This window comes from Salvelinus alpinus, chromosome 10 (genome assembly GCF_045679555.1).
Source record: "Salvelinus alpinus chromosome 10, SLU_Salpinus.1, whole genome shotgun sequence".
In the NCBI taxonomy this organism is placed as follows: Eukaryota; Metazoa; Chordata; class Actinopteri; order Salmoniformes; family Salmonidae; genus Salvelinus; species Salvelinus alpinus.
This window is the reverse complement of record NC_092095.1, coordinates 12,235,591-12,259,078: the sequence shown is the minus strand read 5'-3', so window position 1 is coordinate 12,259,078 and position 23,488 is coordinate 12,235,591. Positions and strand designations below refer to the sequence as shown.

The following is a 23,488-nucleotide window of genomic DNA, read 5'->3' as shown; positions in this document are numbered from 1 at the left end:
TGTAAATGTTAAATGTATATGTACAGGTGTCTTCTTTTTTAAGCCCATAACCATGTGTGTGATGTGTATACTTTTGTTTCCAATTAAATTTGTTTAAAACTACCAAGAAACACACTGTGTAACCCTGATTTATCCCACCGCAGTAAAAGGTTAAATTCATTTTTTATTATCTATTCTATTTTCCAGATTTAATTGTAGCATAAGTGCCATTAAACTACATTTAATTGTAGCATAAGTGCCATTAAACTACATTGGTTGTGAGCTATCCCTGTGTTACATGGGTCAAACTCGTAACTAAACATACTGAAATGTTTTTATTTTGTTCAAAGGGGATGCTAGAGCTACTCTGCTTCTGCAAGAGACGTTTTTTCAAAGCAGTTTGGCTAAATCACCTGTTTGCATCAAGAGATCTAGTCCTGTAAAAATGTTAAATGACACCAGGCTACATACACTCTTCAGTGACACGGTGAGAAATCCTTCCAGAACTGCTGAGTCAACATGATTTACTACTAGTGTGTCAACATCAATCTTCATCTGGCATGTCCCGCTGTTATAAAGTATGTTTCAACTAATAAACCTGAAACCTTCCTTAGAGCAACATTATAGTTATAACAGACCAGTTTAATGATTGTCTCTGAGTCCATCCAGTAATCACAAACGTAACATAACCTGCTCAAACAATTACATTTTTTATGTATTAATGCATTTTTTTTTTTTTTGCAATTTCTTCTCTCACTTTTACAGACAGTATGGATACTGGAAAAACAAAGTATTTTCTCAGGTTTTGGAACATTCAAAATTAAAATGTTTGAAGTGTTTTCTTAACAATATACATGAATCATACACTGCTTGTTTCCGTAGTTGTAGTTGCAATATTCAAGTCATTGTTCATAGGCCTTCTTGCTTTGTCAATAACATCCAGTTGTTCTGTCAAATACAACCGTCTGCTACTTAACTGAAAAATACAAAATAAGATACGTTCCAATGTGGCCAAAAAAGTAGATCTCCTCAAAAACACTGATTCAAAGCGTTTTAATTTCCACGATTAACTGAAACGGCACTAGATGCAAAATGTACATTAAATTCACTGTCTTTGGTGGAAAAAGGGAGGGAAAAAATTGTGTTTTTCTGTCACAGTTTGGAGACGGTCAGTAAAGGCTTACTGAGGTCCTTGGCCTCCCCGGCCGTTCTGACCCTGTCGTAGCCCAGGACAGCCATGGAGTGATGACAGTAGTCCTCCACCTGTTTGATCTGCTGGATGCTGAGCACTGTTCTCCATGCGCTGGCAGCCTGAGTGGCATTCCTGGAGGACACGATGAACGGCTTGGAGGACGAACTAGACCCACCTGTCATGTTCAGAGCAAACGACTCAATGTCATGGTTGGTGGTGAGGTTGGCGAAGCGGTAGATGTTCCTCAGGATCTTCACAGGGTTCTCCACCAGGTCCTCATAACGCACAGCCATGTACTTCCCTTTGAGCCAACTGGGAGGGTTTAAGGCAGTCCTCAGGGTCCTGGAGGTGCGATCACAGATTACATCCATGGCTCCGATGGAGTGGTAATCCGAGCCGTCCTTCTTGTTGGCTTTGTGGTTGGGGTCTACAAAGGGGATTCTGCGGAGCTTAGGGTCCCTGCTCCGGACCACCTGCAGGTTCTCCCGGATCAGCCCGTGTCTGGACTTGATCCTGGAGTTGGCCACGGCCCGGGGGTCCCTGACCAGGTGGACTACCTTCACGTCCAGCGACGGGTCCTCCATGAGGGGGGCTAGAACGTTAACGTCCAGGATACGCACCCCTTTAATAACGATAGTGCTGTATTTGAGGCACTCCTCCTCCAGTAGTCTAAGGCTTTGAGGTGGACACTTTTTACACACCTTGTCGTCCACCATCCCTACCACCTCTTTCCTGTAGGCGGAGCAGAGGGGGTAGGAGCACACCACCTTATTTAGGGAGGCCCCAAAGAGTCCTAGGGAGGTAAAGTTCTTTCCCCCTGGGCTGTTGTACAACTGGAACACAGAGAGATCACAGCGGTATAAAGAGCTGAGCATGTCCCTGGCTGCTCCTTGCAAAGACACAGCGTCTCCCGGGTACAGCTTCTGCCAAATGTGCCACATGGGTTCATAGAGGAAAAAAACTTCAGGATGTTGGTTAAACAGCTCCCCGAAAAAGGAGGACCCAGACCTCCATGTGGTCAGAACATAGACCAACTGTCTCTTCTTGGCCAGAGAGGGTCTGTAGAGGAACCTGATGTCTGACCTGCCTTGATAGGAAGCACTCCTCATCTGGTGATTGCACTGCTGGGGCACTTTAGTCCATTTGTAATTGGCCAAGTTCAGCATGGTCAGCACTAGCAGAAAGAAATAGGCTATAAACAACACAATCCGCTTTCTGCGTAGCACCTTCATCACGATGCCGGGCTGAGCTATTATCTTTGTATGGTTCCTGTGCGTTTTGAGCTTTCTCCAGTAGCCAACATCATTCTCCCAAGGCGCTGTCAACTTCAGTTGTCGATGGTATTGTTTCCCTCTCATCTGTAACCTAGGAGTGAGTGGCTCTGACCACTGGGCGAAAACTTAGAACATTTACAATCGGCAAAGATGGTTATTGAATATCTCTGGTGGGAATTGGTACACCAACCGAATCGAATGTTAAATCATTCTCACTGGGCATAGACGTCAATTCAACGTCTATTACACCTTGGTTCAACGTAATTTCATTGAAATTACATGGAAACAACGTTGATTCAACTAGTGTGCGCCCAGTGGGTTAGGTAACGCTCCAGCCAACACATATTCGATATCCCAATCCAATTCGCAATCCAAAATAAGATAACACAGCCCTGCTTTTACTGCAGTGCGCAAGGCTCTTCACATGAAAGCGCGATACCATGAACAGTTTTCCATTGCGGGTATTACAACGCTTATTGAGGTTGGCCTGGCATCAAAACAAAAATAGTATCCCTTCATTCAAACCATGTATGCCCTCCTTGACAACATTCGGCGATAGCATCTATGCGCAGTTAAAAACTGATTCGCCACAGTATGGATGGAGCCTATAGGTACACTGAACAACAGCACACAAGTACTAGCCTACATTAGTAATTACGTTCTCCGGCTTCTTCTTGGTTCCTTTTGCTGAACGTCGCCAGTATATCCAGAGGGGCAGTCTAAGCGTCCAAATATATTTTCTTTCTTCCTGATGTGCCGTAGTTTGTATATGGAACTAATTGAAACTGGACTGATTCAATCAGAGACTACAGAAAGAAAGACCCTCCCTCCCCCAGACGCCATTGGTGCGTGATAGGATATTTGGGTTAGCGAGTCGCGCCCTTGGCTCTTCCGCACGTCTGTCAACAGCGCACCGCTCTGGAGACGCCTACGTTTGAAAACATAGGGTGCGTTCGAGCGGATCACCTTTATCAATGTCTGTCACCGCCTTTGAAAGTGTATAAAACTTGTCCGATTTGCGACTACATTTCGACTGCATGACCTTTACGACAACATTGTGATCAATGGTCATAAACTTTCTACCGCGGTCGACTGGAAATCTCGGCAGTTGCTTCTCACCAACTGCAACTTGAAGTAGGAACCAAAGCATTGTGGGAGACAACCTTTGGTTTTTTTGGAAGCAAAATGCACTACATGCTCATACACGGTTGATGTCGCCACCTATCATTGGTTATTGTCAATGCATGTTTACTTTACTTTACATAGGCCTACATCTGATCCAGATTTCTAACATAAATAAATTAAATATCTTACTTGCGACAATATAGCTAATATTTTTATCTAAATGTTACTGTAATTGTTATGTTGAGTTGATACCATACTGTGTTGTGATGTTGTGTTGCTACCATGCTGTGTTGTCATGTGTTGCTGCCATGCTATGTTGTTGTCTTAGGTCTCTCTTTATGTAGTGTAGTGTTGTCTCTCTTGTCCTAATGTGCGTTTTGTCCTATATTTGTATTGAATTTATTTTGTATTTTGAATCCCAACCACCGTCCCTGCAGGAGGCCTTTTTGCTTTTTGGTGGGCTGTCATTGTAAATAAGAATTTGTTTTTAACTGTCTTGCCTAGTTAAATAAAGGATAAATTAAGGTTAAATTAATAAATACATAATGTTGTGTCCCATGTTATAGCCTACAATTTATTTTGTCTGTAATATTGTTGTCACCTAATTCTAATTTGTTGATTGTCTATTAAGTGTGAATATACATACTTGCTACACATGGGCTATTGTAGGGGATTACTACACTGGCAATTTTAGAAGTTTAATCTGTGTCCGGGAAACTGGCCCTTATTGAGCAAGTTCCCCAGACACCAGTGGTGGGGTCAATACCAAGTACATTTGACCTCTTTGCATATTGTTTACCCAGTAACTTATATGAACAAATGTACATGTAGTATAATCGGGGTGTGTTTGCACAGTGAGTGTTTTGTTCTTCATGTGAATTAATCAGAATCTGTTATTTACATGCTTACTGGTAAAGGCAACATAAAGGTTGAGAATGTAAGGAAATACACTGCAGACTGTAGTGACGCTGACGTGAAATCAGTTACCACACAGTAAGAGCCCTTGTGGACTTTGGCTCCCGAGTGGCGCAGCAGGCTGTATCATAACCGGCCGTGATTGGGAGTCCCATAGGGCGGCGCACAATTGGCCTAGGATGCATCTCCCCCGATTTTAGTTGTGTTACCACTCAAAGGTACCCAAAAGCTCACAGCAATGGTCGAGAATGATGCTGTTGTAATAGCAATGGAAGGGCTGCTGGCCTCCCCTCTGCCAGTGTAAGAGCGTTGTCTTGACACAGCTCCAGTCCATTCAATTATAGACTTGCTTAGCGCACTGTTATACAACTATTAGTACAAATCTGTTACATTGTTTCTGTAAAAACGGCTAGCTGGAGCTCGTCTGAGCATTCGGCTGTGAATGCCCTCACCCGCTAGCTCACCCGCTACCTCACCCGCTAGCCTGCTCACCTGCTGATAGTTCAGATTGTGACTCGCTACAGGCTGTCTGGATAGAACAAGGCAGACGTGCCCACATCCAGAATTGTATTGGCTCTTGGTCAGTACCGCACATAGAACAAGTGATCTTTGTGATACACATCAACACAAACATATGTACTGTATTTAAACATTTCTTTGGAGAGAGAGAGAGAGAAACTAATTACTCTGACGGGCTAGATTTATGGCCCACTCTCTCCCGACTTGCCAGCAGCATACCACCCTGCATACCACTGCTGGCTTGCTTCTGAAGCTAAGCAGGGTTGGTCCTGGTCAGTCCCTGGATGGGAGACCAGGTGCTGCTGGAAGTGGTGTTGGAGGGCCAGTAGGAGGCACTCTTTCCTCTGGTCTAAACAAAAGATCCCAATGCCCCAGGGCAGTGATTGGGGACACTGCTCTGTGTAGGGTGCCGTCTTTCGGATGGGACGTTAAACGGGTGTCCTGACTCTCTGAGGTCATTAAAGATCCCATGGCACTTATCGTAAGAGTAGGGGTGTTAACCCCGGTGTCCTGGCTAAATTCCCAATCTGGCCCTCAACCATCACGGTCACCTAATAATCCCCAGTTTACAATTGGCTCATTCATCCCCCTCCTCTCCCCTGTAACTATTCCCCAGGTCGTTGCTGCAAATGAGAACGTGTTCTCAGTCAACTTACCTGGTAAAATAACGGTAAAATAAAATAAAATAAAATAAACTGGTGGAGATCTTGTCTTATCTGCCCTGGTGACAGCAGGTCGTAAATTATTCTGCACATGCTCAAGCTCCAAGAACGTCGCTGAAACTTCTATTATGTTCTAGAACTCACCATGGCATAGCACTAGCGCGAACTGGGTGATTATGCAACTTCAGGCACTTTGGCCGTGCAAACGTTTAGAAATTAAACACCATGTTACCAGTATTGTACTTGTCTTTGATTTGTCTAGAAACTAGAAACTATATCTGATAATGGCTGCGATCGTACTATTCAGGAATTTATATATTTTTGTCAATTTTCCCAGATAGCCATACACAAATGTAATTTCCATCACGTCATTAAACATCAATTTTAGTTGAAAATGAAATATCATACAATTGATTTATAACGGATTTCTTATACATTTGTACATGAACTTGTATTGAATATTATTTAATGTGATTTATAAGGTTTTCCTAGTATTAATAATTCAACATGACGCCTGAATGTATAAACTTGCCTTGGTGACAGCTGAAAACATTTATTTATCATGAAAATTAATATATTTCCATCCAACCTTTTTGTGGGATTATATCCAGCACAGGTGTGGAGGGTCACCTGCTGTGAGAATCACCATAGTGAACTGCCTGGATTTCACTGGTGTATTTACACAGGTAGTTCTCTGCAAAGTCAATATGCACAATGATCTCCTCTTTCCCCAGATTCTGTTAATTCTCTCAGTTTGGAGTATTGGTGTCGAATGTTGTACACGTGTTTCCCCAACTTCTCTTTCAATCCTTTTGGAGAAGTCCTCCAATAGAATCTACAGTGTGCCACGTACCTTTTCTTTTACAGTGAACTTCTCCATGTTTCCCTCTTGGTTTTTCTTCTCTCTCTCTCTTCAGCTTTGTTTTTCCACTCAAACCACCATGTCTGCTCACCAGCATCAAAGTCAGATGTTTTAAGCTGTTTTGCTTGACAAAGGGAGCACTCTCTATACATGCACTCTTTCTTCAGGTTCTCACAGCTCAAAGACTCAATACCTTTCTCAATGTTGCTGCAGCTGATCACTTTGTGATGCTGTAGTTTGTCCGCCATGAACTGGAGGCTGGCGTGGGTTATGCAGAGACACGTGTCCCTATCCTGGACTGTTGGCTTGACAACCCAAAAATGACGTCTTTTTCAGAATTCACCGGAGGAAATTTGAATTTCTGAATATTCCCTTTTAAACTTCTGATAAAGGTTCTGAATTGTGCCATTCAAGAAGCGCTTCTGCTTTTTCTTCTTGTTCCTCGTTAGTGTGTCCTTTTTCCCTGTTGTTGCTCTACTGTTGGCATCACGTTGATATAACCTAGTGATTTTCTCTTCTGCGGCTGTGCTAATTCTGTTACAATAATTTTTCCTGGAGTAATTGAAGACTTGATGGTCTGTTTTCATTTGCCCTCATTGCGTTTGCTGAAAATCCTAATTCTCTGTTTGTGTCTTTGTCCAGGCCATACTTTCTCAGGATGTTGCCTCTGAGCATTTTTGAAGACACTTATTTGTCTTTGGCACTGCACATTTTTTTTTATACTTTTGTTTTAACTCTGCAATGATGGCATTTTGAAACAATAAAATCCTTCTCGAGTTCTTCGGAGTTCCCTTCATTTGCTTCTTTGTCTTTGGGGAATCTTGTCTCTTCATTTTGTTCATCAGTCGATCATACCTTTTTTTGTATTTCTCAGCTTTCCGTAAAGCATTATCAAGTTTAATATTTGTCATACTAAGATCTCTGTATGCTTTTGAGCGACCTCTTCCAACCTTTTTCCTTCCAGCAAGTATTTGACTTCTCATTCATGTTGCAGACAATTAGGAAGGGGTATCAGGGTGTGCATCAGGGGCAGGTAAGTTAGGGGCAGGTATGTTAGCCTCATGTTCTGGATGCAAGTCATCTGGTGACTGAGGTGGTGTGTTGCCTGATAGGTAGGTCTCCATTGCAACTGTTCTCTTTAAAGTCTGTCTTCTATTCCGTTGGTTACATTTTCATTGCTATCTCTTGTTTCTTTGTTCTCGCTTTGTAAGCTCAGAGATAGATTTCACTTCTCCCTTCTCTTTTTTTCATCTATTATCTCTCCCTGTCTTTTTGCAGATGTTCCTGGTATCGTATAGGATAATGTTTTATTTTGTTTCTATATGTCTGTGACCTCTGTGCTGTTTTATGTGGCATCTTCTAAAACTAAAGACAAATACTACTTAGTTTTCAACCTTGGAGCATTTTCTAGATTCAATTCATTTGAAACATGATTAAATAAGCCTAAAGTTTTTAAAAAGTTAAGTAAAAACGAATAAGATTGTAACGGGTGTCATAATCTTCCTCGGACGAGGAGAAGCGAGACGGATCGGACCAATACGCAGAGTGGTTAGTGTTCATGATGATTTATTATAACGAAAACTGAACACTGAATTACAAAACAAATAAACGATGTGCAGAAACCTATACAGTACCGTGTGGTGAAAACACAAACATGGAAACAAACACCCACAAAAACACACGTGAAACCCCGGCTGCCTAAGTATGATTCTCAATCAGGGACAACGATTGACAGCTGCCTCTGATTGAGAATCATACCAGGCCGAACACAAAAATCCCAACATAGAAAATCACACATAGACAAAACCACCCAACTCACGCCCTGACCAACTAAATAAATACAAGACAAAGGAAAACAGGTCAGGAACGTGACATAACCCCCCCCTTAAGGTGCGAACTCCGGGCGCACCACCATAAACTCTAGGGGAGGGTCTGGGTGGGCGTCTGTCCACGGTGGCGGCTCTGGCGCTGGTTGTGGTCCCCACCCCACCATAGTCAATCCCCCCTTCCGTGGCCTCCTCCCAATGGCCACCCTCCATATAAACCCCATAGGATTAAAGGGCAGCACCGGACTAAGGGGCAGCTCCCGACTGAGGGGCAGCTCCGGACTGAGGGGCAGCACCGGACTGAGGGGCAGCACCGGACTGAGGGGCAGCACCGGACTGAGGGGTAGCTCCTGGCTGGCTGGCGGATCCTGGCTGGCTGGCCCTGGCGGATCCTGGCTGGACGGCTCTGGCTGGTCCTGGCTGGACGGCTCTGGCTGGTCATGGCTGGCTGGCGGCTCTGGCTGCTCATGGCTGGCTGGCGGCTCTGGCTGCTCATGGCTGGCTGGCGGAAAAGTAGCTAAAATACTTGATAAAGAGGTGTTTTAAAAAAGTATGGGGTGATTCCAGTGTGAACTTAACATACAAATATTTGTATTTGTTTAATTTTTTAAAATAAACTCCCCAAAATTGACTCGAGGACATGGAAGTGTCCGTAGTTGCATAATCACTGTAGCGATTGTCGTCTGGAGAAGGAGAAGAGGACCAAGGTGCAGCGTGGTAAGTATTCATAAATACGTTTCTTTAATAAATATGAACACTAACAAAACAACAGTTCTGAAAGGTGACGACAAAACACTAAACAGAAAATATTCACCCACAACTCAAAGTGGGAAAACAGGCTACCTAAATATGGTTCTCAATCAGAGACAACGATAGACAGCTGCCTCTGATTGAGAACCACACACATACGGCCAAACACAAAGAAATAGACAACATAGAATACCAGACATAGAATTCCCAACCCAAACTCACGCCCTGACCAACCAAAATAGAGACATACAAAGGATCTCTACGGTCAGGGCGTGACAATCACTCAACTCTGAATGTGCAGTGGTAGCATGTGCATCAACTACATGCTATACAATGACAATCTCTAAACGAGCATATGATGCATAAATAATAATGCAATTAAGGCAATGCTGGCATAGACAATATAAACAATATGCAGATGTCTGAAATATACACAAACATTAGATGCATGTTACAAACAGGCAGTGATGGAAAAGGTACCCAATTGTCATACTTGAGTAAAAGGTGATACCTCAAGTAAAAGTGAAAGTCACCCAGTAAAATACTACTTGAGTAAAGGTCTAAAACTATTTGCTTTTAAATGCACTTAGTGGTGCGTTCGTAAATTCACTCTGGCTATCTACTCCGATTTTAGAGCACTCTCGTCTGTGTATCAGAGCGCAGAATAAATTATGAATTTACAAACGCGCAACACCCGGTGATTATGAACAGTGTCAGTAAACGTAGGCAAAAAAACGTCATTAAATCGTTGCCAGCAGCACAGCTATAGACACCAACGCTGTAGACAACATGAAAACAGCCTAAAAGCCACTTCTGCTAGGGCGAGTAAAATAGTCAGAGTGAGGTCTCTCATTTGTGTCTGGAAGTAGCTAGCAAGCTAGCCAATTTAGCCAGGGCACTTGACTGCCGTCGTGAGGTCAGAACGCTCGGATCAACTCCTCAAGCGCTCTGAATTTATGAATGGACAACCTGACAACAAATTGACAATCTGAGAATTTAAGAATTCCCAGAGCGCACTCTGAGTGCCTAGTGGTTAGAGAGTTGGGCCAGTAACCGAAAGGTTGCTGGGTGGAATCCCCGAGCTGACAAGGGGAGAAAAATCTGTCGTTCTACCCCTGAGCAAGGCAGTTAACCCACTGTTCTCTGGGCGACGTGGATGTCGATTATGGCAGCCCCACCCCGCACCTCTCTGATTCAGAGGTGTTGGGTTAAATGCGGAGGAAGCATTCAGTTGTACAACTGACTAAGTATCCTAATTTGCCAACATATCAAAAGTAAATGTAATTGCAAAAATATACTTCACTATCAAAAGTATAAATCAACTCAAATTCCTGATATTAAACAAACCAGACTGCACAATTATCTTGTTTTTTATTTATTTATGGATGGCCAGGGGCACACTCCAACACTCATACATCATTTACAAACAAAGCATTTGTGTTTAGTGAGTCCGCCAGATCAGAGGCAGCAAGCATTTGTGTTTAGTGAGTCCGCCAGATCAGAGGCAGCAAGCATTTGTGTTTAGTGAGTCCGCCAGATCAGAGGCAGCAAGGATGACCAGAGATGTTCTCTTTCATTAGTGCCTGAATTTGACCATTTTCCTGTCCTATTAAACATTCAAAATGTAACGAGTACTTTTGGGTATCAGGGAAAACGTATGGAGTGTAAAGTACATTATTTTCATTAGGAATTTAGTGAAATAAAAGTTGTCAAAAATATAAATAGTAAAGTAAAGTACAGATGCCCCCAAAAACGACATAAGTAGTACTTTTAAGTATTTTTTTACTTACAGTGATGCAGTTGTTGACGTTTAAGATGAGGAAGGACGATTTATTTTTCTCATGAGCATGTCCTTATTTCTATTACAGCATGTTGGATGACTGTCATTCATATTCCATTCACCCAGTTCAATGTAACATCGATAGGTGTAGATTATTACATGATACCATAATTTGCAATCGGACACTCCTAATTGGTGGAAACCAGGAGGCTGTGATAGACACCTGAAAAGGGAAGAAATCACCGTAACTGGACTGTGGGGAAAGTCAGATGAACATGCATGGCCTTTTTTAACAGTTTGAAAGTTACATTATTTCATATCAAGTATGTGTGGCACTATTTTTCAAATCAGATGTTTTGTTTCATTTTATTTTGGCGGGGGATGTTTTATTTTATTGTCAGAGAGAACAGACAATAGCATACATTCATTGTCAGTTATTCATATTATAAATAATGTGTCTCTCTACCATGTCTGTCTTTCCTTTTCATTTAGGCAGGAAGTAATCGATAGCTCCCATGACATACATTTGTTTTGCCCACAGTCTCAAGAGGTTACTCTAGACCCGGTTTAACAGTAGGCAATAAGCAGTTCCCGTTGAGAGCCGTTCAACCCGCTAACTGAACTGCCAATCCTGACCTGTCCTCTCTCTCACCAGGCAAATTGGAATCGCCGGTAATATGCGACAGCTGTCAGCATGGAATTGACAGAGCTGGGAAGCGATAAACCCATACGTTTTAGGTCACCCAAATGTTCAACAGACTGAAAATCATCTGCTCACTTGTGTCAAATCATGTATTATTAGAACAATGGATGCCACGAAGGGGAAGGTTTGAGCATCTCTATTGGGAGTCAAGCAAGTCCTGCAGATGTCTCAAGATTATATAGGCGATTTTAGTTCAGTGTTAGGCTACTCTTTTTCTTAAAGCATTTCCTCATGGTAAGTATTTATTTTCATTACTCTAGGCTTTTGGATGCAGTCACTGCTCACTGTGTGCTCTGCAGTTGCTTTGCAAAGATTGCCATCTGTTGGTGATAAGGGAATATTTAAATTCCAGTGTGGTTTTTATAGAAAAATAAGATGAAGAAACTGAATTGATTCATTGTGAAATGTATTCTTTGTTCTCCAGAACTAGGCCTACAGTTATTCCACGAGATATGTTCACGCAGACTAGAAAAATAACACCTTTTACATGAAATACACCCAAGATGCATGTGTGTGCACCATAAATCATAGCCCAGTGTAATTTGACCATCATGTATCCCAGTCTTCCTGGGTTAAATGGTACAATAGCATGTCCATTACCTAAAAGCTGTCTTGTATTAAATGGTGCAGTGTAATGCGTGCGTACTGGCAGCAGAGAAGTCAGGCGCAGGAGAGCAAAGACTGTGTTACAACGGTGCAGTTTAATAATAAAATCACCGTGAACAAAAAACAATAAATATATACAATGGGACAAAAACCCTTCGCACGCCAGACACGTGCACAAACACATCAACAAACAATTCTGGACAAGGACATGGGTTAAATACACAACATGTAATTATGGAATTGGAACCAGGTGTGTGGGAAGACAAGACAAAACAAATGGAAAATGAAAGGTGCATCGGCGATGGCTAGAAGGCCGGCGACGCCGCCTGCCGCCCGAACAAGGAGAGGGACCGACTTCGGCGGAAGTCGTGACAGTGCAGTATTTATACCTATGTGATTTACAAGTTACTTTTATCTGCAGTTACATTATGTCCTCAAAGTCACCCTGCTCCTAGAAACAGTGTTATTATATTGATCTAATATATACATATTTTTTATATTTAACCTTTATTTAACCAGGCAAGTCAGTTAAGAACAAATTCTTATTTACAATGACGGCCTATTCCGGCCAAAACCCGTCGATGCTGGACCAATTGTGTGCCACCCTATGGGACTCCCAATCACGGCCGGGATTCGAACCAGGTACTATAGTGATGCCTCTTGCACTGAGATGCAGTGTATTTCATTGCATTTCAATGTGTTTCAATGTATTTCTGTGAAGGAAGATGCAGGACACATCACGTGCAGGCACACACACACACACACACACACACACACACACACACACACACACTGTGGTCATATAACTCCTGTCATATGAAAAAATTTGAGCAAGGTTCATTGAGATTTTATGTTACGAATGGGCAAATTGAAACTTTGAGACACTATTATTCAAAATCTAACTGCGTATTTTATTTAGCATTATGTTTGCAGACTATGATTGAATTACAGTATTTTGGAAATACTTCAGAGGGAACCTTTTGAAATAACTGTATTTCTTTATCTCTCTAAAATATCATTATGAAATAGCCTATCCTAAACGTCCTCAGCTCTTCGTCATCTGACGTAGCCTACATTCTGTGTTGGATGTAGATATTTTTTATTTTCTGAAGAATATCTCAAATAAAATGTAATAATGGCAAAAATAGAAGCCAAGCTTGTTATGTAATTGTGGACCGCTGAGGATGCTGCCTGCGCCAGCGAGATGAGAAAGCAGGTGGATAATGTGTGAAGCCATGTGAGAAATCGGTGCTTGTATACACGCTGATGGAGATGGCTAATTATCTTTACATTTGAAGAAGAATAGCATGTGAAAAGGAAATTACGAGGAAACAACTGAAAGGTCTGTTACGCGCGCCAAACGCCGACGCTGCGTAAAAACTGAGGAAACGTTACCATTATACGGATGCAAAAACAATAACAGCCTAGCCTACATGTTATTGTGCACAACTGCCGTTCTTTAGCGGGAAATAAAGTAAAAGTCTTTGTGTAGTAATTGTCATCATGACGGGCTTTCATGGTTAAATGGTCGTGGTCGCCTTGTGTTCGTTCTTCCCTACTCCTCAATCGTAATGGCTGCTCTTTTCAGGGCACTGACGTGTCCTCTCCAGATACATTTCTGGTCCTGCAAGACATGCGGGAGGTTAAGGAGGACACTACTCTAGAAGAGAAGCTCTTCCTACTGGCCAGTGAGAAAGGTGAGTTGTTACAGGCTTTTGGGTCGATTTTTTTTTTTTTCAATCCCAACATTTTGTAGAGGACATGGCATTGGCTAAACATGTTATGTATTACATAGAACACTGGTGTATTTAATAGTTTTAATACATTTAATAGTTTTAGGCCTCCCATAATCAATTATATTCAGTACAATCAATCAAATAAGAACCATTATGTTATTGATAGCGGTAGTAAATCATCTGTTGCAAATAGCATAATAATAACGGTGTCACTTTACGACAGTGTCATCTAAGGCGCTCTAATAGCATAATAATAACGGTAATAATAACTAACAACACCTTCTAAAACCTACTAGTTTACTAACAACACCTTCTAACACCTACTAGTTTACCAACAACACCTTCTAACACCTACTAGTTTACTAACAACACCTTCTAACACCTACTAGTTTACTAACAACACCTTCTAACACCTACTAGTTTACTACTAACACCTTCTAACACCTACTAGTTTACTACTAACACCTTCTAACACCTACTAGTTTACTAACAACACCTTCTAACACCTACTAGTTTACTGACAACACCTTCTAACACCTACTAGTTTACTAACAACACCTTCTAACACCTACTAGTTTACTAACAACACCTTCTAACACCTACTAGTTTACTAACACCTTCTAACACCTACTAGTTTACTAACAACACCTTCTAACACCTACTAGTTTACTAACACCTTCTAACACCTACTAGTTTACTAACAACACCTTCTAACACCTACTAGTTTACTAACAACACCTTCTAACACCTACTAGTTTACTAACACCTTCTAACACCTACTAGTTTACTAACACCTTCTAACACCTACTAGTTTACTAACAACACCTTCTAACACCTACTAGTTTACTAACACCACCTTCTAACACCTACTAGTTTACCAACAACACCTTCTAACACCTACTAGTTTACTAACAACACCTTCTAACACCTACTAGTTTACTAACACCTTCTAACACCTACTAGTTTACTAACAACACCTTCTAACACCTACTAGTTTACTAACACCTTCTAACACCTACTAGTTTACTAACAACACCTTCTAACACCTACTAGTTAACTAACACCTTCTAACACGTACTAGTTTACTAACAACACCTTCTAACACCTACTAGTTTACTAACACCTTCTAACACCTACTAGTTTACTAACAACACCTTCTAACACCTACTAGTTTACTAACAACACCTTCTAACATCTACTAGTTTACTAACAACACCTTCTAACACCTACTAGTTTACTAACAACACCTTCTAACACCTACTAGTTTACTAACAACACCTTCTAACACCTACTAGTTTACTAACAACACATTCTAACACCTACTAGTTTACTAACAACAAATTCTAACACCAACTAGTTTACTAACAACACCTTCTAACACCTACTAGTTTACTAACAACTTCTAACACCTACTAGTTTACTAACACCTTCTAACACCTACTAGTTTACTAACAACACCTTCTAACACCTACTAGTTTACTAACAACACCTTCTAACACCTACTAGTTTACCAACAACACCTTCTAACACCTACTAGTTTACTAACAACACCTTCTAACACCTACTAGTTTACTAACACCTTCTAACACCTACTAGTTTACTAACAACACCTTCTAACACCTACTAGTTTACTAACACCTTCTAACACCTACTAGTTTACTAACAACACCTTCTAACACCTACTAGTTAACTAACAACACCTTCTAACACCTACTAGTTTACTAACAACACCTTCTAACACCTACTAGTTTACTAACAACACCTTCTAACACCTACTAGTTTACTAACAACACCTTCTAACACCTACTAGTTTACTAACAACACCTTCTAACACCTACTAGTTAACTAACAACACCTTCTAACACCTACTAGTTTACTAACAACACCTTCTAACACCTACTAGTTTACTAACACCTTCTAACACCTACTAGTTTACTAACAACACCTTCTAACACTTACTAGTTAACTAACAACACCTTCTAACACCTACTAGTTTACTAACAACACCTTCTAACACCTACTAGTTTACTAACAACACCTTCTAACACCTACTAGTTTACTAACAACACCTTCTAACATCTACTAGTTTACTAACAACACCTTCTAACACCTACTAGTTTACCAACAACACCTTCTAACACCTACTAGTTTACTAACAACACCTTCTAACACCTACTAGTTTACTAACAACACCTTCTAACACCTACTAGTTTACTAACAACACCTTCTAACACCTACTAGTTTACTAACAACACCTTCTAACACCTACTAGTTTACCAACAACACCTTCTAACACCTACTAGTTTACTAACAACACCTTCTAACACCTACTAGTTTACTAACACCTTCTAACACCTACTAGTTTACTAACAACACCTTCTAACACCTACTAGTTTACTAACACCTTCTAACACCTACTAGTTTACTAACAACACCTTCTAACACCTACTAGTTTACTAACAACACCTTCTAACACCTACTAGTTTACTAACACCTTCTAACACCTACTAGTTTACTAACAACACCTTCTAACACCTACTAGTTTACTTCAATTCAATTCAATTTTATTTTATATAGCCCTTCGTACATCAGCTAATATCTCGAAGTGCTGTACAGACACCCAGCCTAAAACCCCAAACAGCTAGTAATTTACATTTACATTTAAGTCATTTAGCTGACGCTCTTATCCAGAGCGACTTACAAATTGGAAAGTTCATACATATTCATCCTGGTCCCCCCGTGGGGAATGAACCCACAACCCTGGCGTTGCAAGCGCCATGCTCTACCAACTGAGCCACACGGGACCACCAGTAATGCAGGTGTAGAAGCACGGTGGCTAGGAAAAACTCCCTAGAAAGGCCAAAACCTAGGAAGAAACCTAGAGAGGAACCAGGCTATGAGGGGTGGCCAGTCCTCTTCTGGCTGTGCCGGGTGGAGATTATAACAGAACTATGCCAAGATGTTCAAAAATGTTCATAAGTGACAAGCATGGTCAAATAATAATCATGAATAATTTTCAGTTGGCTTTTCATAGCCGATCATCAAGAGTTGAAAAACAACAGGTCTGGGACAGGTGGCGGTTCCATAACCGCAGGCAGAACAGCTGAAACTGGAATAGCAGCAAGGCCAGGCGGACTGGGGACAGCAAGGAGTCACCACGGGCGGCAGTCCCGACGCATGGTCCTAGGGCCCAGGTCCTCCGAGAGAAAGAAAGAGAGAAGGAGAAAATTAGAGAGAGCCAAGATTTTCAAAATGTTCATAAATGACAAGCATGGTCAAATAATAATCAGGAATAAATCTCAGTTGGCTTTTCATAGCCGATCATTAAGAGTTGAAAACAGCAGGTCTGGGACAGGTAGGGGTTCCATAACCGCAGGCAGAACAGTTGAAACTGGAATAGCAGCAAGGCCAGGCGGACTGGGGACAGCAAGGAGTCACCACGGCCGGTAGTCCCGACGTATGGTCCTAGGGCTCAGGTCCTCCGAGAGAAAGAAAGAGAGAAGGAGAAAATTAGAGAGCGCCAAGATTTTCTAAATGTTCATAAATGACAAGCATGGTCAAATAATAATCAGGAATAAATCTCAGTTGGCTTTTCATAGCCAATCATTAAGAGTTGAAAACAGCAGGTCTGGGACAGGTAGGGGTTCCGTAACCGCAGGCAGAACAGTTGAAACTGGAATAGCAGCAAGGCCAGGCGGACTGGGGACAGCAAGGTGTCATCATGCCCGGTAGTCCTGACATATGGTCCTAGGGCTCAGGTTCTCAGAGAGAAAGAGAGAACGAAAGAATTAGAGAGAGCATACTTAAATTCACACAGGACACTGGATAAGACAGGAGAAGTACTCCAGGTAACCAACTGACCCTAGCCCCCCGACACATAAACTACTGCAGCATAAATACTGGAGGCTGAGACAGGAGCGGTCAGCAGACACTGTGGCCCCATCCGAAGAAACCCCCGGACAGGGCCAAACAGGAAGGATATAACCCCACCCACTTTGCCAAAGCACAGCCCCCGCACCACTAGAGGGAAATCCTCAACCACCAACATTACAATCCGGAGACAAGGCCGAGTATAACCCACAAAGGTCTCCACCACAGCACAAACCAAGGGGGGGCGCCAACCCAGACAGGATGATCACGTCAGTAACTCAACCCACTCAAGTGACGCACCCCTCCTAGGGACGGCATGAAAGAGCACCAGCAAGCCAGTGACTCAGCCCCTGTAACAGGGTTAGAGGCAGAGAATCCCAGTGGAGAGAGGGGAACCGGCCTGGCAGAGACAGCAAGGGCGGTTCGTTGCTCCAGAGCCTTTCCGTTCACCTTCACACTCCTGGGCCAGACTACACTCAACCATATGACCTACTGAAGAGATAAGTCTTCAGTAAAGACTTAAAGGTTGAGACCGAGTCTGCGTCTCTCACATGGGTAGGCAGACTGTTCCATAAAAATGGAGATCTATAGGAGAAAGCCCTGCCTCCCGCTGTTTGCTTAGAAATTCTAGGGACAATTAGGAGGCCTGCGTCTTGTGACCGTAGCGTACGTATTGGTATGTACGGCAGGACCAACTCGGAAAGATAGGTAGGAGCAAGCCCATGTAACGCTTTATAGGTTAACAGTAAAACCTTGAAATCAGCCCTTGCCTTAACAGGAAGCCAGTGTAGGGAAGCTAGCACTGGAGTAATGTGATCAAATTTCTTGGTTCTAGTCAGGATTCTAGCAGCCGTATTTAGCACTAACTGAAGTTTATTTAGTGCTTTCTCCGGGTAGCCGGAAAGTAGAGCATTGCAGTAGTCTAACCTAGAAGTAACAAATGCATGGATTAATTTTTCTGCATCATTTTTGGACAGAAAATTTCTGATTTTTGCAATGTTACGTAGATGGAAAAAAGCTGTCCTTGAAACAGTCTTGATGTGTTCGTCAAAAGAGAGATCAGGGTCAAGAGTAACGCCGAGGTCCTTCACAGTTTTATTTGAGACGACTTTACAACCATCAAGATGAATTGTCAGATTTAACAGAAGATCTCTTTGTTTCTTGGGACCTAGAACAAGCATCTCTGTTTTGTCCGAGTTTAAAAGTAGAAAGTTGTCAGCCATCCACTTCCTTATGTCTGAAACACAGGCTTCTAGCGAGGGCAATTTTGGGGCTTCACCATGTTTCATTGAAATGTACAGCTGTGTGTCATCCGCATAGCAGTGAAAGTTAACATTATGTTTTCGAATAACATCCCCAAGAGGTAAAATATATAGTGAAAACAATAGTGGTCCTAAAACGGAACCTTGAGGAACACCGAAATGTACAGTTGATTTGTCAGAGGACAGACCATTCACAGAGACAAACTGATATCTTTCCGACAGGTAAGATCTAAACCAGGCCAGAACTTGTCCGTGTAGACCAATTTGGGTTTCCAGTCTCTCCAAAAGAATATGGTGATCGATGGTGTCAAAGGCAGCACTAAGGTCTAGTAGCACGAGGACAGATGCAGAGCCTCGGTCTGACGCCATTAAAAGGTCATTTACCACCTTCACAAGTGCAGTCTCAGTGCTATGATGGGGTCTAAAACCAGACTGAAGCATTTCGTATACATTGTTTGTCTTCAGAAAGGCAGTGAGTTGCTGCGCAACAGCTTTTTCTAAAATTTTTGAGAGGAATGGAAGATTCGATATAGGCCGATAGTTTTTTATATTTTCCGGGTCAAGGTTTGGCTTTTTCAAGAGAGGCTTTATCACTGCCACTTTTAGTGAGTCTGGTACACATCCGGTGGATAGAGAGCTGTTTATTATGTTCAACATAGGAGGGCCAAGCACAGGAAGCAGCTCCTTCAGCAGTTTAGTAGGAATAGGATCCAGTATGCAGCTTGAAGGTTTAGAGGCCATGATTATTTTCATCATTGTGTCAAGAGATATAGTACTAAAACACTTAAGTGTCTCTCCCGATCCCAGGCCCTCGCAGAGCTGTGCGGATCCAGGACAGCTAAGCCCTGGAGGAATACGCAGATTCAAAGAGGAGTCCGTAATTTGCTTTCTAATGGTCATGATCTTTTCCTCAAAGAAGTTCATGAATTTATTACTGCTGAAGTGAAAGCCATCCTCTCTTGGGGAATGCTGCTTTTTAGTTAGTTTCGCAACAGTATCAAAAAGAAATTTTGGATTGTTCTTATTTTCCTCGATTAAGTTGGAAAAGTAGGATGATCGAGCAGCAGTGAGGGCTCTTCGGTACTGCACGGTACTGTCTTTCCAAGCTAGTCGGAAGACTTCCAGTTTGGTGTGGCGCCATTTCCGTTCCAATTTCCTGGAAGCTTGCTTCAAAGCTCGGGTATTTTCTGTATACCAGGGAGCTAGTTTCTTATGACAAATGTTTTTCGTTTTTAGGGGTGCAACTGCATCTAGGGTATTGCGCAAGGTTAAATTGAGTTCCTCAGTTAGGTGGTTAACTGATTTTTGTCCTCTGATGTCCTTGGGTAGGCAGAAGGAGTCTGGAAGGGCATCAAGGAATTTTTGTGTTGTCTGAGAATTTATAGCACGACTTTTGATGCTCCTTGGTTGGGGTCTGAGCAGATTATTTGTTGCGATTGCAAACGTAATAAAATGGTGGTCCGATAGTCCAGGATTATGTGGAAAAACATTAAGATCTACAACATTTATTCCATGGGACAAAACTAGGTCCAGAGTATGACTGTGGCAGTGAGTAGGTCCAGAGACATGTTGGACAAAACCCACTGAGTCGATGATGGCTCCGAAAGACTTTTGGAGTGGGTCTGTGGACTTCTCCATGTGAATATTAAAATCACCAAAAATTAGAATATGATCTGCTATGACTACAAGGTCTGATAGGAATTCAGGAAACTCAGAGAGGAACGCTGTATATGGCCCAGGAGGCCTGTAAACAGTAGCTATAAAAAGTGATTGAGTAGGCTGCATAGATTTCATGACTAGAAGCTCAAAAGACGAAAACGCCATTTTTTTTTTTGTAAATTGAAATTTGCTATCGTAAATGTTAGCAACACCTCCGCCTTTGCGGGATGCACGGGGGATATGGTCACTAGTGTAACCAGGAGGTGAGGCCTCATTTAACACAGTAAATTCATCAGGCTTAAGCCATGTTTCAGTCAGGCCAATCACATCAAGATTATGATCAGTGATTAGTTCATTGACTATGACTGCCTTTGAAGTGAGGGATCTAACATTAAGTAACCCTATTTTGAGATGTGAGGTATCACGATCTCTTTCAATAATGGCAGGAATGGAGGAGGTCTTTATCCTAATAAGATTGCTAAGGCGAACACCGCCATGTTTAGTTTTGCCCAACCTAGGTCGAGGCACAGACACAGTCTCAATGGGTATGGCTGAGCTGACTACACTGACTGTGCTATTGGCAGACTCCACTAAGCTGGCAGGTTGGCTAACAGCCTGCTGCCTGGCCTGCACCCTATTTCATTGTGGGGCTAGAGGAGTTAGAGCCCTATCTATGTTGGTAGATAAGATGAGAGCACCCCTCCAGCTAGGATGGAGTCCGTCACTCCTCAGCAGGTCAGGCTTGGTCCTGTTTGTGGGTGAGTCCCAGAAAGAGGGCCAATTATCTACAAATTCTATCTTTTGGGAGGGGCAGAAAACAGTTTTCAACCAGCGATTGAGTGCTGAGACTCTGCTGTAGAGCTCGTCACTCCCCCTAACTGGGAGGGGGCCAGAGACAATTACTCGATGCCGACACATCTTTCTAGCTGATTTACACGCTGAAGCTATGTTGCACTTGGTGACCTCTGACTGTTTCATCCTAACATCGTTGGTGCCGACGTGGATAACAATATCTCTATACTCTCTACACTCGCCAGATTTAGCTTTAGCCAGCACCATCTTTAGATTAGCCTTAACGTCGGTAGCCCTGCCCCCTGGTAAACAGTGTATGATCGCTGGGTGATTCGCTTTAAGTCTAATACTGCGGGTAATGGAGTCGCCAATGACTAGGGTTTTCAGGGCCTCCCGGGTGGCGCAGTGGTCTAAGGCACTGCATTGCAGTGCTAGCGGTGCCACCAGAGTCTCTGGGTTCGCGCCCAGGCTCTGTCGCAGCCGGCCGCGACCGGGAGGTCCGTGGGGCGACGCACAATTGGCTTAGCGTCGTCCGGGTTAGGGAGGGTTTGGCCGGTAGGGATATCCTTGTCTCATCGCGCTCCAGCGACTCCTGTGGCGGGCCGGGCGCAGTGCGCGCTAACCGAGGGGGGCGGGTGCACGGTGTTTCCTCCGACACATTGGTGCGGCTGGCTTCCGGGTTGGAGGCGCGCTGTGTTAAGAAGCAGTGCGGCTAGGTTGGGTTGTGCTTCGGAGGACGCATGGCTTTCGACCTTCGTCTCTCCCGAGCCCGTACGGGAGTTGTAGCGATGAGACAAGATAGTAATTACTAGCGATTGGATACCACGAAAATTGGGGAGAAAAGGGGATAAAATTAAAAAAAAAAAAAAAAAAAAAAAAAATGACTAGGGTTTTCAATTTGTCAGAGCTAATGGTGGGAGCCTTCGGCGTCTCAGACCCCGTAACGGGAGGAGTAGAGACAAGAGAAAACTCAGACTCAGACTCCGACTCGCTACATAATGGGGAGAACCGGTTGAAAGTTTCTGTCGGCTGAATGAGCGACACCGGTTGAGCATTCCAACAGCATTTCCCTCCAGAAGCCATGAGAAAGTTGTCCGGCTGCGGGGACTGTGCGGGGGGATTTATACTAACGTTACTATCTGTACTTACTGGTGGCACAGACGCTGTTTCTTCCTTTCCTACACTGAAATTACCCTTGCCTAACGATTGCGTCTGAAGCTGGGCTTGTAGCACTGCACAGCTTTAACACCTTCTAACACCTACTAGTTTACTAACAACACCTTCTAACACCTACTAGTTTACTAACACCTTCTAACACCTACTAGTTTACTAACAACACCTTCTAACACCTACTAGTTTACTAACACCTTCTAACACCTACTAGTTTACCAACAACACCTTCTAACACCTACTAGTTTACTAACACCTTCTAACACCTACTAGTTTACTAACAACACCTTCTAACACCTACTAGTTTACTAACAACACCTTCTAACACCTACTAGTTTACTAACACCTTCTAACACCTACTAGTTTACTAACACCTTCTAACACCTACTAGTTTACCAACAACACCTTCTAACACCTACTAGTTTACTAACAACACCTTCTAACACCTACTAGTTTACTAACACCTTCTAACACCTACTAGTTTACTAACAACACCTTCTAACACCTACTAGTTTACTAACAACACCTTCTAACACCTACTAGTTTACTAACAACACCTTCTAACACCTACTAGTTAACTAACAACACCTTCTAACACCTACTAGTTTACTAACAACACCTTCTAACACCTACTAGTTTACTAACACCTTCTAACACCTACTAGTTTACTAACAACACCTTCTAACACCTACTAGTTTACTAACAACACCTTCTAACACCTACTAGTTTACTAACAACACCTTCTAACACGTACTAGTTTACTAACAACACCTTCTAACACCTACTAGTTTACTAACAACACATTC

At 42.5% G+C, this 23,488-nt stretch overlaps 1 protein-coding gene and 1 long non-coding RNA gene across 2 annotated transcripts in view; one reads left to right on the top strand and one right to left on the bottom strand.

Annotated features, from left to right (window-relative positions):
• Positions 1-295: 295 nt before the first annotated feature.
• LOC139531511 (carbohydrate sulfotransferase 2-like) lies at positions 296-3,578 on the bottom strand. Its single transcript, XM_071328012.1, has one exon. It carries the CDS (start codon positions 2,527-2,529, stop codon positions 1,132-1,134), a length of 1,398 nt encoding a protein of 465 aa, XP_071184113.1. The 5' UTR covers positions 2,530-3,578; the 3' UTR covers positions 296-1,131.
• Positions 3,579-13,044: 9,466 nt separating this feature from the next.
• The window catches only part of LOC139531510 (uncharacterized), a 33,172-nt gene continuing 22,728 nt past the window's right edge, over positions 13,045-23,488 (top strand). The window contains exon 1 of the long non-coding RNA XR_011666371.1: positions 13,045-13,890. This is a non-coding gene — a long non-coding RNA (uncharacterized lncRNA). The remainder of the gene's footprint in view (positions 13,891-23,488) is intronic.